This window comes from Mus pahari, chromosome 12, assembly GCF_900095145.1.
Source record: "Mus pahari chromosome 12, PAHARI_EIJ_v1.1, whole genome shotgun sequence".
NCBI lineage: Eukaryota > Metazoa > Chordata > Mammalia > Rodentia > Muridae > Mus > Mus pahari.
In genome coordinates this window covers 40,441,924-40,457,908 of record NC_034601.1, presented here as the reverse complement: position 1 = coordinate 40,457,908, position 15,985 = coordinate 40,441,924, and the positions used below count along the sequence as shown (strand labels likewise).

Below are 15,985 nucleotides of genomic sequence, written 5' to 3'. Positions count from 1 at the left end.
ACACACACACACAGAGGCAGGCAGGCAGGCAGACAGACACAGAGACAGACAGACAGGCAGGTAGACAAAGACAGAGACAAAGACTGGGTTTTGTCTCAAAGCCCAACCCTAGCTTCTCCCTTCCTCCAACAAAGCCACATCTGCCCAACAGTTCATCAACTGGGGACTAATATACGAACCTAGGGGGCCATTTTCCTTCAAACCATCACAGTAATATAGTGAGTGCTGGGCCAGTCGGAGCTGAGCTTGGTGAGACTCTTTCTCGAGAACTCAGATTCTCTTGTCTGAGCCCACAGCTCCCAAGCCTTACACATGGTTTGGTAGTGACAGAACAGAACACATTTCCTGACTGCTGCTCCATGACATATTATCTTGCACAAAGTTATTGTTAATTTAATTTCATATTAGTGAATGGCTTCATATCTAGATAGAAATTGCCTCCATGTGTTTTTTTTGTTTGTTTGTTTTCCATCTCTTGTTTGCTTCAGGAAAATGTCTCATTCTGTAGCCTAGGCTGGCCTGGAACCTACTTTGTACCCCAGGCTTACCTCAAACTCTCCATGATACTTGTGCCTTGGTGTCATGGAGTACTGAGATCACAGGCAAGAACCACACTGCCTACTTCCAGTGAGCTTTTGAGTGGCGGGAAAGTTGTGCCTGTTTGGCTGCAGCAGTTACAGATGTTAACACTGGCTAGTTTGCTTTACTAGACATTAGGCCTGTGGTTAGGGATTCCTGGGTGTCAAGTGACCTTCCTGATCCTCAAATTTGGTTGCTAGAAGAAAAGTTTTGAGGTACCCTTCCTGGGAGAGGTCAGAGCTCTACATGGTTTATGTTGGCAACTACCCAAGAGATCCATCTCAAAGGAAGCACAAGGAAACATTTAGGATAATGACTTTGGAAAGACTGACTATGATGGGGGTGGGGTGGGGTGGGGAGTGGGGATCTGCCCCCTGCAGGCTCTTCACTGGAGGGGTAGCAACCCTTTCGTTCTCACCTTCTGTCTGCTCATTCTTGTTACTTCCATAATTATCTGCCACAATATCCTGGCGTGATGGACTTTAGTAATTATGGCAAGAAAGTCAGTGGTTGAGAATATTTCCTAGGATTTGCAGAATATGTCATTTGTCTTTTGAAAATAAGTAAAGCCAAAGGGTAGGTCAGGTTTTCCAAATCCCTTCTGTATAAAACTTACCAAGCAAGAATTTGTGTTTTTCTCATACAGAAAATTCCAGGGGTTAAATTGTAAAATAGATACATCTATGATATTTAGCAATGATTTTTTAGATATCACTGAAAAGCAACTTAGTGTTGTATCTACTTTAAACGTAAGACTTTTAAAGCATTCTGGCTATCAGTATCAGGGAAAGAAAACAAGAGTAAAAAAGTCATCACATAGAGGTGTGGGAATGCCAGACACTGTAGAAGCTTGTTGGGAAGACCCAGATAAATAACATGAGGTAACAGGCCAACTTATATAGTTTTAATATATGGAAGAACCATTTCTTTAATGCGCATAGTTGATTTCATTTCATGAAATGTGTTTCCTCATTTTGCAAAAGAAGAGGGAGAGAAGGTTCACACCGTCTTGTATTAAGCATTGTTAACTTGAACAGGGTCAGCATTTTCTAAACTGCAGCTTAGCAGGTCAGTGCCTGCTAGTGTTTATCATCTTAGAATGATTGTTTGCAATGACGATGCTGGTGACTTCTCCAGACTGGCCGTGTGACTGGGGAATTAATGTATCCAATAATGAAAAGGAGGGGGGTTATGTGAGTTCCGTAAGATTTGTTCCTCGACCCCTCCTACACTGGTGGATTCAGAGCAGGTAACAAATTATGTTAGCCAACTCCTGCATTCCTTTGACCAAATCAGACCCGGTGTGAACAGTCAAGAAGTATTCCAAAGGCCTGGAAAGAGATGTCTGGCTGCCACACAGTTTGCATCATAGCTGAAGTACGTTTTCAAGAGCAATTTAAGGTTTATTAAGGAAATTGCAGGACGTTGGAATGTAGGTGAAATGTTTCTCGTATACGCTGCTGAATCAGCTGGTATGATATGCTGCATTAACAGTTCTGACTAGACCCTTTTCTCACTGTGTTTGGCCGAGATGATTCACCATGACCTTGGCATGCCTTGGGGGGACAATGTCAGGCAAAGCTTTGCCCAGTTAGGTAGCTGCTGTCTTATCACTAAAGCATGCTTATGTTCTGTGGTCATTTCCATTTCCTGTATTATGTAACAGGCACTCCTGGGTTATTTTACCAGTAATCTTCGGGAGTACAGAAACTTTGGGGCACAAGGAACTTCTAGTTCACTCTCAGCATTTCAAACATTGACAAACCTCTGTTTCAACAAGGTGGAGATAGATGAAGTGACTCACTCCATATATTATTCCTCTTAGTTTTGGTGGACACAGAAAAAGAACCAGTCTCCCAACTCCTGTCCTTGGCAAGCTGTCCAGTGTTCTTTGTACTGGATTAGCCATTCCAATAAAAATAACATCTGAAAGGAGCCATTTCCTTCGTTAGGTCTACTGGAAAGAGTTATTTAAGAACAAAACAAAAGCCAAAACAACAACAACAACAAAAACTCAGAAAAAAAAAATCAACCTGCAGAGAGGGCCCAGCAGTTAAGAACACTTGCTACTTTTCCAGACAACCAAGTGCCCATATCCAAACACCCATATCAATTGTTTCACATCTACCTGAATGCCAAATCTAGGGATTCTGATGCCCTCTTCTAGTCTAGATCTCTCTCTCTCTCTCTCTCTCTCTCTCTCTCTCTCTCTCTCTCTCACACACACACACACACACACACACACACACACACACGTAAAAGTACAAGTAAAGGTCGTGAAAACCCAGCATTGATTAAAAGTAAGTTTGACTTAATTGTTTCTCAATACTTAAAGGGCCAAAGAATTATCCCCTTTTGCTGTGTTGTCTTACAATAACCACTCTGTACAACCAACTATCAAATAAGTGACAAAATTACACCATCATTGTAACTTTGTGCTCTGTAGTGTGGTGGAGAGCCTCACAGTGATTTTTCTTTTTGGAAAAAATAAAATGAATTGGGGAGGGTAAAGCATATGGGTGCCTATGTGTCATGGTGTACTTATGGAAGCCAGGAGGCTACACTAGAGCTGTTCTAGTCTTCCAAATTCACTGCAAGCACGTCTACCCACTGAGCTATCTCACTGGCCCACAGAGGGACATTTCACTCAGCTGACCTTTTCCATGATGGTACCAAATAAGATGAAAATGCCTTGTGATGTGTGTCCTGCTTCCTGTGTGAGGCCCTGCTCTGAGATGTTCTCAGTGTTGACATCAGCTAGCCACGGATTGCTCACAATGGATCTTTACTACCAAGACATACACAGCATCCTTTAAAAGTCCACCCGTCCCAGTTTTGGAGTTAAGAGGGAAACAAGCTGGGATGTTGGGCCATTTGTTGATCTCTCAAGCCCGAGGGGTGGAGTGGTAGTAAGACCATTCTGAGTGTGGAGGACATCTCTGACTTCCATTTGTTCCCTTTCCCGGATCCCACTTATGCTCTGATCATTGCCAGATCATGATAGTGGGCAAATAGCAAAGTGTTGAGTCTGGGGAATGTTATTTGGAAAAATCAAATATTCTTAAGAGGATATATTTCAGTCAGTGGTAGTGAGGATATGGACAAACAAGGCAGGATGGAAAGGTTAGCGAGTTTTATGGTCATGGATATGAGTTTCAGTTTAAGATCACAAAGTCCATAGTGCCTTCAAAGTAGAGCTTTCCTCTATGTCATCCTAGGTTCATATTCTTTCTTGAAAGTAGCTGTGCATGCAATGGGTCAGATTGGTGCCCTTTCCTGACTCAAGAGGAAGGGTACAGCTCATACACACAGATGATTCCTCTGTCCAGTTAACGCCCGTGAATCTCCATCTCTCTAGTCCATCTCCTTGGGATGATCACACAATGGAGGAGGACTTGCCAGGGTTTGTCCGGGACTTGGTCAGAATCACCTAAACTCAGGCATGAACTGTACCCGTGAGCAGAGAGAAGTGACATTTGGAGATGCTTGACTTCATCTGAACAAATTTTAGAAAGCTTTATCTTGTGTGAAAACTGGTTTGGATTTCAGTGAAAAGCCCTCAAAATATGGGTTGATGACTTCTTACCCCAAAGGGTTGCCCCATCTTCTGAGAAGCAATAACAGGATTTTATTTGTTTGTTTAATTTATTCATTTATGCCTCTGAGGGAGGAGTTGTGTGAAGGAGGGCACACAAATTCCAATGGTGTACATGGAATTGACTTTCTCCCTCAAGTGGTCTTCAGGATCAAGTTCTTAGACTTGTCAGTGAGTGCCTACACCCACTGATCCATCTTGCCCCATCCTGTCAGCCCAAGTAAGAGAATTTTAAAATATACAGGTCATATTAACCCACTTCTTACCATAAATATGTATTTTTAGGGTAAAAAATTATTAGAATATGGAAAGTTTGGTAGTTTCTATGGATACTTGTACACTTTAATTGTCTAAAACAATGGGTCTTATTGATCTTTTTTAAAAATGTACATTTCATATGTGTGGTGTCCTCTGTTTGTATAAGTGACAAATATTTGTGTTTGTGTGGCTGTGGGCACTTGTGTGTGGAGAATAAAGATCAACATGAGGTAAGTGATATCCTAGATTGCCATTTTTTTTATTCTACTAAACCCAGCAGGAACTCATCAGTTCAACAATGTTGTCTGCACAGTGAGCCCTGGGAAAGCACTGCCTTTATCCCCTCTACCCCTAAGACTAGGATTCCAGACCTGTGCCACTGTGCCCAGCTTCCACATCAGAGCTGAGACCTGATCCATCAGTAAGCACATTGCCATGCCAACTGATCCATCTGCCTGTTTCCATTTGCACTATGTAGTCCAGGCTCCCCTGTGAAGCCTAGGCTGATGATAAAACTCAAGACCCTCCTAGCTCTGACTCGTTCCCTCCTGCTCATACCAATGTTTTTATTTGGGCACAAATCTTGTTGAAATTGAGGTATTCTACCTAGCATTATCTTGCTCTCTTTTGCAGAGATGGCCTACCTATTTATAATCTTGACCAATGCATTTGCTGTCAACTTTTCCCTGGGTACTTTAAAAATCATCTTTTATAGAAGTTGGTTTAGTATGATGAGCTGGTATTCCTTCAAGTTGCTGAGACCCACTCCATTTTTTGTATAATGAGCCACTATAATTAATGTCGATATATATATATTTTTTATTTTTATTTACTCTGGCTCCAGAGTACATTTATCTTTTTGGAAAAACATTTTAATGTCGAAAATTCAAACCTACACAAATGTTAAACACTCACTAAAAGTGTGATATAGTGAACCAGGCACCTCTGGTCTCGAGTGTTTATATTCATTACTTTGGTTTCATCTGGAGACCCCATTTTTCTACCGAGTTTAGGTGGTTACAAAGCATGCTCCAAATGCCTAGATTTTCATCCATAAATAATTTGCAGTGTGATTCTGAGCAACATATTGTTGCATCTTTGAAAAGAGCAATTTGTCTGATTTTGAGGTGGCAGTCAAATTCTGGTTGTTCAGACATTTTTTTAAGCAGGTGGATCTTTGCACATAGAATACAAACCATGCACATCTGCTGTATGTCACTGGCTGTATGTCACTGGCTGTATGTCACTGGCATGTCTCTTGAGTCTTTCAACCTAGAATAGTTTCTTCTCATGCCTGGATTTCTTTTTCTATTAAGACCAAACACATGTTTTTGTTTTGGACCTTTCTGCCCACTATACCTTCCTGTGTTCTAGAATTAAGTGAATGCATTTGTGTGTGTGTGTGTGTGTGTGTGTGTGTGTGTGTGTGTGTGTGTGTGTGGTGGTGGTGGTGGTGGTGGGGTAAGGTTTTGTTGCTGTTGCTGTTTTGGTTTTGAGACATCTTACTTTGTAGACCAGGCTGACCTTGAACTTATGGCCCTCCTGCCTTGACCTTCCATGCTGGGATTACGGGTATGTGCCACCAAAGAGGGTCTGTAGTGTTTTTACTAGAGCATTCTTTTCGGCAAGACTGCTTAACAGGTAGAGCTGCTAGCCTTTAGAAAGTTTTCCTCTGGCCTCCACATGCAGGCTGCAGACTGTGCACCACCCCAACACATCCTGCGTGTACACACACAAGCAACAATAACAAAAAGAACATTCTTTTGTTCCTTGTCATTTCTGTCATGAAAGACATATTTCTAATTGGAATAATCTTGAACTTAAATTTATTATACATTTTACTCATTGAAAATATTTTATCTCTTCACATATTGCTAAAGATTAATCACTGATTAAACACCCATGTGAGTCTAATTGATGAAACTTATGCCTTGACTATTTAGGTAAAACTTGGGACTTTGCCAGTGGAAGGGAACTTCAGTGACCCCCATTTTCTGAGGCTGGATCTGCTTTCTATCATCCTCCCGCACTACAAAGACTTATCACAGGAAACAGCAGCCAAATTCCTTGGATAATCCAAAGAATGCTGTAAAGTTCCTGCAGACAAGCATTTTATTGAAGGGACTAGCACAAAAACTTTAAAAAAAAAAACCCTATAATTGACCCTTTAGCCTTTTGGCTGTATCTTCTAAGTTCTTAAGAATTCCCTCCAATTCATAAAATAAAACAATTGAGACTAAGTAGCTGATGTGAGAAACTGCTTCACTGGAAGTATGGTCATTTGCTCTTGGCTAAGATCACTGTTAGACTCCTCTTGGTACGATCTGCAGTGTCTTATGGTGGAGTTTAGACATCAGTACAAGTGGGCTACTGTAGGGAGCAGTAGCCTGGAGTTGGACACCTATATGGCAGACTGGGAGGAGCTGAGATGTCCTTTTCTTTTGTGTCCTGGTGTCTTCTCTCTGTGTTTACCATATCATCTCCTTTACTTTCCACTCCTCCCACTTCTTGTAGAGTCAAGTGTCATCTGTTTTTCTTTCCTTAATGATCATCCTCCCTTTAGATCGCTTTAGAAAATGGCAAAGTGAAAAAATTAAGAAGAAAAAAAAAGGCAAAAGAAAAACAAGAAAGAAACCATGGAGTAGATGCCCTGAGACATCACCTGAGGGTTCTGAACCCCGGTAGTCCCAACCTTTCTTCCATGCCCTGCTGTTGATCTCCACAACAGTGGGCTGTTCCAAAAATGCTTTAAGTCAGCTTCTGAGGCATCGTCTTTGTGTGTTACAAAGGCTTTTGTATTTTAGGCTGCTGTGGTGATGTGGAGAATGAGTTCTTGCACGAATGTGTGTTTGCTGCTGTCTGCTGTAATAGGTACAGTCCTCTGGAGTAAGACAAGAGCTTTGTGCAGTCATTACAAATACTGTTCCCCACCTCCACGCCCACACACCTGGAACTGCTGCTCTCAGGTCTTTGTGAAACACAGAAGCCTCTTCTTCAGAGGTTACCCATCTACCTGTGTGAGTCTAGTGGTTAATGAGCATTTCACCCAAACAGGTAGATCCTTGAGCAAAGAATGTGGTGCAAAGGAAAAGGACTGGAACCCATTTGCTGAAGAAATAAGAAGTGCTAACACATTTTCATTTTCATCCTCTGCTCTGGGATATAAGAATCATGACTGGGGAGGAGGAGTTTGAAGGAATAGAGGTTAGGAAGCTAGAACGAGAGAGAAGCAGAGCCTAGTCCAGTGGGAACTGGAGCAGTGGGCAGCTCCAGGCTTCGGCTATGCAGCAGGCAGCCCTAGCAGGAGAAAGGGCCCTGGAGTGTTTGCTGGGGGGAGGGAGCAGTTGCAGATGGCTGGGGGTGTGGGGAGTGGGGGGCTGTGTGGAGAGGTAAGGATTGTTTGCAGAGACAGAGGAGTCTGAGAAGGGTTGAGGGTCAAGAACAATTATTTGTAAAGTAGGAGGGCTCCTTTGCTCTAAGGGCACAGAGAAGAGCAAAGGTTTAACAGAGAACAGGGGCCTTAGAGTGCTTTTGCTTTCTGAAAGGGGACTGGAGAGAGAAGCAAGTGTTTGTTCCTGAGGCTTCTAATTAGCCTTCTCTTGCTCAGGTTTTTGATGTCATCAGTAGAAAGACAGGGAGGAGTCTGTGTATGTATTGTTCTCCCTTATAAAGTATAGGCCTTGTGGTTAAAATAGTTTTTTTTTTTCAGCTTTTCTCTTCAATCCTCTCAAAGGACCCCTTCAGGCCCTATCAACTACCACTGGAGGCCACAGAAATACTCCCACAGAACTCCTGTGAGGAATGGTGTTGCTTCTGAGGGACTGCTTGACTGTCTCTGAATTCAATTGCATGCCTTCAGTACTCTGTAATCCTAACAGCACCATATTGTAAACATCAGTGCAGAGAGTTAAGCCCGCCCGTGGACCACCAGCATGCTGGAGAGCCCTGAGTACCAGGCATCAACCACTGTCTGCCACAAAGCACACAGGAACAGCATCCTTCTCACCCCAGCCAGCCCAGCTCCAGAGCTCTGGCAGAACACAGTATATAGGCTCAAGGCACTATATTATAGACAATTTGATGTATATCTGCAGACTTTTAAGAGTTGGTTTTCCTCAAGTTGCTTCTGTTCACCCATAGCATGGCACAATATCCACATCTCTATAGTTATTTAGTTGCAGTGTTTCTGTGACTAATTCCTCTGGTATCAGGTGACCCTCACAAGGGTCTACACACAGCAAGGTAAAAAGATGTGTCACTGCTGTGTCTGGTGGGAACCTTCCAAAGCCACTTCCTTGGCTAAAGCCAGGGGGATGATTGCACCTTTCCGCCAGATGTTCAGACATGTTCTTTAATGCAATGCAGCAAGCACTGTGTTTGAAAAATCTCGAGTTCTTTGTGCACCTTCCTTTGCAGGCGACGACAGTGCGCATGGCTCAGGTGACGTCAGAGTCCTTTTGGACGGTTAGGTTTTAAATGAGATGAGCTCTATTGTCATCTGGTGTGAGTGGAGTAGAACTGCAGAATCGTTTTAAAAATCATTTAAACCACACCACAGAGAAGCAGCTCTCTGAAGAACTGTTTAACAACGTTCCTGTGAACTGCTTGTTGAAGTCATTTTTCTCCTCCAGGGGAAAAAGGGGCTGTGGTTTTTCTGTAACATCTTTCAAGGGACTTCCATCCTGACTGCCTGGAGTTTTCTGATTGACAGTAAGATGAATGCGTGTTTTAGGTGGTAAAATAACAAGAGCCCGGGAAGGATTAAATTTATGGGTTGGAAAGTAAATGCAAACGTTTCAGCACACATTAGCTTCTTTCCTGTTTAGACTTCCCCAAGTTGTCCTTTCTCTCAGATGGGCACCAGATGCACTCCCTGCTGCGCCCAGACCCTCTGAGGCTATGTATAGAAGAGCGCATGAATTCCTTCATCCCATCCTCCAGTTCTGTTTCGCTGTTCCCAATAACACGATGCAAGGAGTGCATAGTTTCCCTAGGACCCGTTCTTTGTTCACATAAAATGTTCAGGAAACTCCAAATAAGCAAAGCAGCATCCAACATAAAAGATGGCTGTAAACCCAGGAGTTGCTTCAGCTCATTTCTTCTGTGTTTCCTACCTCTCTCCGTTCTCTTACCTGTGCTGCCTTGCCAAGCATCCCAGCAATCTTTCTCTTTTAGCCCAACTCCTCCTTTTCTTTCCATAAACTCAATGGTCGTCTGCAGTGCATTCTGCCTGCAGTCACATCCTCAAATGCTTGGAGGAAGGAGTCATACATTCCCACTTGGGTCTCTACCTCTGCCTCTGATGCCCTTGCCCACACCCTACTCCCCAATTCCAAGTGCATTATTAATTACCGTCCTGCGGTTCCTACTCACTTCCTATTCCTAGGTTTCCTTTCATAGGATCATACCTCAGATGTAGAGTACCCCGGAAATAAGAAAGAAGAGAGGTTCCTACAGCTACTGATGCTCTCTTGTGGGGTTAGGAACACCACCCGTCTAGCTGATTTCCTTTAGTGTTGAGTTGGTATGCAGGACTAAAGGGATACCAAGTTCAGATAAATAGACACATGTATTCAGCTAGGCGACAAACAGATCTTCAAGGAAAATGAATGGATTCCATACATGTATCTGATGATATATCTGTGAAAGTTGTGGATTAGTTACTTTTCATTGCTGTGATGATATACCAGACAAGAATCCACTTAAAGGACAGTTGTGTTTTGGCTTGCAGTTCAAGGGCATACAGTCCATCGTGGCAAGAAAAGCATGCTGGTAGGAGTGAGAAACTGCTGGCCCCGTTTATCTGCAGTTAGCAAACAGTGAACCAGAAGTGAGGGTGAGGTAGACATCTCAAAACCCTTCCCGCAGTGAACTACTTCCTCTGTCACCTAAAGTTTCTACAACCATCCCAAGCAGGGCCACCCCTGGCAACCAAGTGTTCAAACAAATGAGAATCTGACCAACTTAAAAACCAAGGTGGTAGGAGAGACCATATTCTAATATTCTATATCACATTGTTATAAAAAAATTAAAGCCGGTCGTCATGGTGCACGCCTTTAATCCCAGCACTTGGGAGGCAGAGGCAGGTGGATTTGTGAGTTCGAGGCCAGCATGGTCTACAGAGTGAGTTCCAGGACAGCCAGGGCTATACAGAGAAACCCTGTCTCAGAAAACCAAAAAAAAAAAAAAAAAAAAAAAAAAAAAATTAAAATGTGCAAAATGTAAATTGATATGAAATCACTAGTAATATTACCACCCCAGGAAAAATCAGTAGTAACTTTTAATGTGAATTTTTTTCATTCCATTGTTATTGCTGTGGGAGAAAGGTAAGCACAGGGGGACAAAAGATGCTGGGTTCTATGGGTAGCATCAGTAAAATAGCAAGAAGTATCAGGTTTAGAATATGGATGAAGGACAGTGATAACTGGGCTTGTTGATAGAGGCAGTGAAAGAGAAGTAGACACAACAGAGGAGGTCATGATGACTCCCCAAATCCTGATCTAAGTGCCTGTAAGAACACTACTGGCTGTGCACCTTATATGCACAGGAGGAACTGAGTTTGTAATCAGTGTGTGTGTGTGTGTGTGTGTGTGTGAAAGTAGCTGTACTTATTGAATGTTTCTAGTGTATATTATATGAGCATTTTTATACTATAAAATATATTTTAAGTGTGGCATTAAATGGTTTCACACTGTTCACTCCTGTGATGAACAGTAATTTTTCCACATATTATTGGGCATTTAAGGGTATTTTTTCCTATATTATAAATAACCCTGAAACTCTTTAGGACCCATCTTTTTTCTTATTTTCTCAGTCCTGAAATATTTATGTTAGGAGAACTGGCTAAGACTTATTAAAATTTCAAAATGGCAAACCAACCAGGGACAAAATGAGTTTAGAAAAAGACTAAGGCCAAGTGAGGGTTGTCTTACCTTCAATCCTATAAAGTATGGCAAGAAACGTCGCAAGTGAGACTGATGTTGCTTTCAACTTTGTAACTGGAAATAACTGATGAAGGCATTGTCTAGGGGTAGAGGGGCACTGACCACAGGCCATGAATAGAAGGGCCGCAACTCACTGAAAACCAAGTATTAGGCTTAGCTCTGATGATTTGTGTGGATTTCTAAGCTATTGTTTTGAAATATATCATTTTAACATACGTCCAAATAGAGCTTTGAAGGACAATGAATCCAACGCAGCATTTCATGGGGGTGGGGAGAGATTGAAGCTCTCGGGCAATTCCTAGCACCACCTGGATGTAAGCAGGGACATTTCCCTGACTCCTGCCTGTAGGTGAGAAGCAGTTCCATGCTGAGATGCTTGCGTTTCCCTGGGGAAAAATGATGTTAAGCCAAGAAAATGAAGTCTTCCCTCTATGGTATGAGGATGTATGTAATTGAAAAATGTTTTAAGTTCTTGGGGTTTTTTTTGTTTTTGGTTTGTTTTTTTGTTTTTGTTTTTTTTTGCGGGGGGGGTGTGTTCCTATAGAGCAATGAAAGTCAGGAGATGAATATAAGATAACAATTCTAGACATAATCTTTTCCACCAAGCATTAGTGTCTGAGGTCCCTGAGGACTGGAGGAAAGTCTTAGCCCTGCATGTACTTACTGAAGTCAAATTGTGTTTTTCCTTTGTTAATAATATAGAGATAGTTTTCTTTCAATATTAGCCTTTTCAGAGCTAGTTTTAATTCAAGGAAATTTTCATAGATTAAAATTTTAAGTCAATGTTTGACTCTCGGACCTAAAACCCCAAAATATATACTTATTTTTGAAAAAAAAAATACTTATGGAATATAGAGTCCTATTTTGTCCCTTGAGTGATGGGTTAGAGTTTGGTAGGTAGACCAGAAGGCACAAGGTGTTTTTGTTAGAGTAGAGGACTCACTACCAAGAACAAGCACAACACATTTCGGGTGCCAAGGAATTTGAAGAATAGAATAATTTAGGGCTTTAAATCTGCCACCTTGACCATGGGGCAACAATCTCGGGAACACCCTTCGGTCCAGTGCCTCTTGTCTCTTAGCTTCTTCTGAGGAGCACAGGAGCTTCGCGCTGTCCACTTAAGAAGTGAACTTCTATCCCTTCCCTCCAAGAGAACCACACCCTCACATTCTGAATCAGTGTATAACAGAAACTTTCTTCCTCTGTCATGACATGAGTGTTGTGTTCTTCAGGACTGTTTCTGAGCTGATGATGATTCTAGCAGAAACGTCTAAAGGAAAAGCCCTTCGGTGGTCCTTGTAGGCACACTGAAGATATTCAGAAGGACAGTGGTTCTCCAGAGACTGAAACACCGGGCGCGAAATCCCACTCGTACATACCAGCCTAATCCTGAGCCATTATTTTACTTGGGTTTTGTAAAATATATCCCTGATCAGAAACCCTTATTTTTCACCTTCTGGTATACTTTCACGTGTGTTTAACTGAAAACTTTCTCCTTCTCCCCTTTACAGGGTCCAGCCGTATTATGGCAGAAGATAGCCACATACAAAAGCAGCTGGAATTCCAAAATGGTAGCTTAGAGGAAGGATTTGTGGTGCGTTCCCTGGAGAACGAGCCCCAAAACATGATGGAGAGCCTAAGCCCGAGGAAATATTCATCAAGTCTGAAGTTTAAAGCCAATGGGGACTATTCCGGCTCCTATTTAACCCTCTCCCAACCGGTGTCTACCAAGAGAAGCCCTTCTCCAATGGGCACCAGCGTCAGGAGCAGTCCTTCCTTGGCCAAAATCCAGGGAAGCAAACAGTTCTGTGATGGAATTGATAAAAGTATTTCCATGAAGCCTCCTATTTCTTTCCTCAGTTCTGCAGCCTCTCTTGGCGGCTATCCGCTTGGGAAAGCAGATTTGGATCATTATACTGGTCGAGATAGTGAGAGGTCCACCAGGCTCTCAGAGAAGCCTCCCTATTCCAGATACAGCTCTAGGAATAAATCACACGACAGCGTCTACTTTCTAGGGGGGCTGGAAGGAAGAAAAACCTCTGGCTCGCTCCTGACCATGTGGAACGGAAATTCCTTGAGCGGCACTGGCTCCTCATCCATCAGCAGGTCTGGGGCAGCAAGCATGCCTTCAAGTCCAAAGCAAGTTAGGAAGATGAACCTTCAGGACCACTCGACACTTCAGCCCAGGTTAAGCAGGCACAAGGAGCCGGCCTCCGAAAACGTTAGTGTGAGAACAAGGAAATACTCAGGGAGCAGTCTGAGTAATATGGGTGCCTACAGCCGATCGCTTCCCAGGTTGTATAAAGCCACAGACAACCAGATGTCGCCTCTCAGCCTGCCTCCAAGAAATTCCCTGGGCAATTCCAGACGAGGTCAGTTAGGAGAAAAGGATCTACCTCATAGCCTAGTGGATAGTGATAATTACCTTAACTTTTCTTCTCTAAGCTCAGGGGCTTCACCCTATAAAACCTGTCTGTCAGAGGGAAATCCTTACGTAAGCTCTGCCCTCAGTGTTCCTGCCAGCCCTCGAGTGGCTCGGAAGATGCTCCTGGCCTCCACCTCCTCTGATGACTTTGATAGGGCTTCATACTCAGGGACCAGCCCAAGTCATTCCTTCATTTCTGGAGAGCCAGACCGAGTGCTTGTGGCTAGGAGGAACTTCTCTTGTGGATCAATGGAGCTTGATGACTCTGATCTGGAAAGCCTAAGACAGTCGTCAGAAACTCCGCAGCCGGTCCTTCGAGAACGGAAAAGCAGCATCAGCTCCATTTCAGGACGCGACGACCTGATGGATTATCACCGACGACAGAGGGAGGAGAGACTCAGGGAGCAGGAGATGGAGCGACTGGTAATCTAACTCTTTTGACTTCACCGTTCCCCTGACTTGCATTCACAGGGCTGGCGACAGACACCAAGGGTCCATTCCATGTGGAAGGATGGAATTTCCACGTGAACCAGCTGCAGTTCCTCCTACTTCTTGCTCTGTGTCCCATATAACTCTTTCTTATCTATTTTTTTTCAGACATTTTTGGCCATTTTGAAACTTCCAAAGCTCACTAGTGCCAGAGGCTTGTGTTTATTTAGTTGTTCTGCAGAGTTCTCGAGTCCTTTTTCTCTTCTCTTCTCTCCCTTACCATTATTTTCCCTCTTCTTTCATGTTCTGGGGATTGCCCCCAAGGGCTTGCACAACCACTAGAAATTCTGGGAAAAGCTAATGTCTAGTTGTGCATTTTACTGAATTTCTTCTATCTCATGAGCTTTCTTTTAAGTACAGGAGGGGATGGTGGTGTTATTTATATCATTAAGTTCGCTGGTATATACTTAAGACAGGCAGTTGGTGAGATAATAAGGCAAGAATTTGTCAGTACAGCAAGTCATCTGGAAAACCAAGGGTTTCGTCAATCTCCATGGTACCCAGTTTTCCCCACACAGTTCACATGAAGTCAAACTCCCATCAGCTATGCCTCTTACTTCATACAGCACCACCAAACTCCAAAAAACAAAATAGGTTGAGTTCATTCTGTTTTTCCAGTCTAAAACGAGTTTCTGCTTAACGTAAAGAACTAATTGGACATAAATGAACAATGATGGAAGACTACATTCCTCAATAGCCCTGTTGATGAAGGAAAATATTCAAAGGCAATTTTCCACTCCCTTTTTAGTGGGTTTTTATTTCAGAATGAGTACATGTCAGAGATTGTTTTTGCTTCACTGGTGATTAATGACCTCCTTCATGAGAAAAGCTATAGGGTGGCAAAACTGCTTTATAAAAGTGTAAAGATTATCAGAGGTATTTTAATTGCTTTAAAAAAAGTATGTTGGAATAAGATTTCTCAGTCACATGGAAAAATTGATGACTGCCTATAGTACAATAAAATTTATATTATATGGATAGAAACCATATATACTATGCAACATCTGTTTGACAGTTCAGAAGAAGAATCACTTAAAGTTTTGGTTAGTTTATCCACTTCCTAACTAAAAGTACTGGATAAAAATATATATGTATACCCCTAGGTGGTTAAATATTCACTGTGCATATCAGTTAGCAGTCCAGCATTACATTCCCTTTATTGTTACAAATTGTCATTATTCATAATTATTAAAAAAAATTGTGTCTAGGCTTAATCCATTGATATAATTCAGAAAGTAATTCAGTTAGCAAACAGACATCTTGTATCTGGACTGTAAATAGTCCTACACTGTCCTAAACAACTATTACTAATGAAGTCAGATAATTAACTTTGATAATTTATTTGAAAATCTAGAATAGCCTTTCCTGTGGGTTCTCTCATCCTAGAGATCTTCCTTTAGTCTACACAACAGGTCTCGTATCAATCACAAGAATGGAAAACCTGTCAGGAACCTCATATGCTTTGAGTTTCATCTTTAGCATATGGAAGTGTTGGTGGATTTCTCTGTCCTCCAAATTCTCCAAATCTAAGACTCCTGACAGTCCCTGTAGTGACTTTCCTTGTTGCTTGCAAGACTGAGACACTATGAACCATGAGCAAGGTCAACTTCTTGGGAAGCCTTGATGATACTGTTAGGAATATACTTGTAACCCCTTATCCTTAATAATGGCTCGTGATATTGTATAACATTAGGC

At 42.3% G+C, this 15,985-nt stretch overlaps 1 protein-coding gene across 8 annotated transcripts in view; it reads left to right on the top strand.

Annotated features, from left to right (window-relative positions):
• Phldb2 (pleckstrin homology like domain family B member 2) overlaps positions 1-15,985 on the top strand; it is a 212,503-nt gene that overhangs the window by 116,571 nt on the left and 79,947 nt on the right. For all 8 annotated transcript variants that reach the window (XM_029544559.1, XM_029544558.1, XM_029544557.1 and 5 more), the window contains one exon: positions 12,888-14,224. In XM_029544559.1, coding sequence (XP_029400419.1) covers positions 12,888-14,224 — 1,337 coding nt within the window. The remainder of the gene's footprint in view (positions 1-12,887; positions 14,225-15,985) is intronic.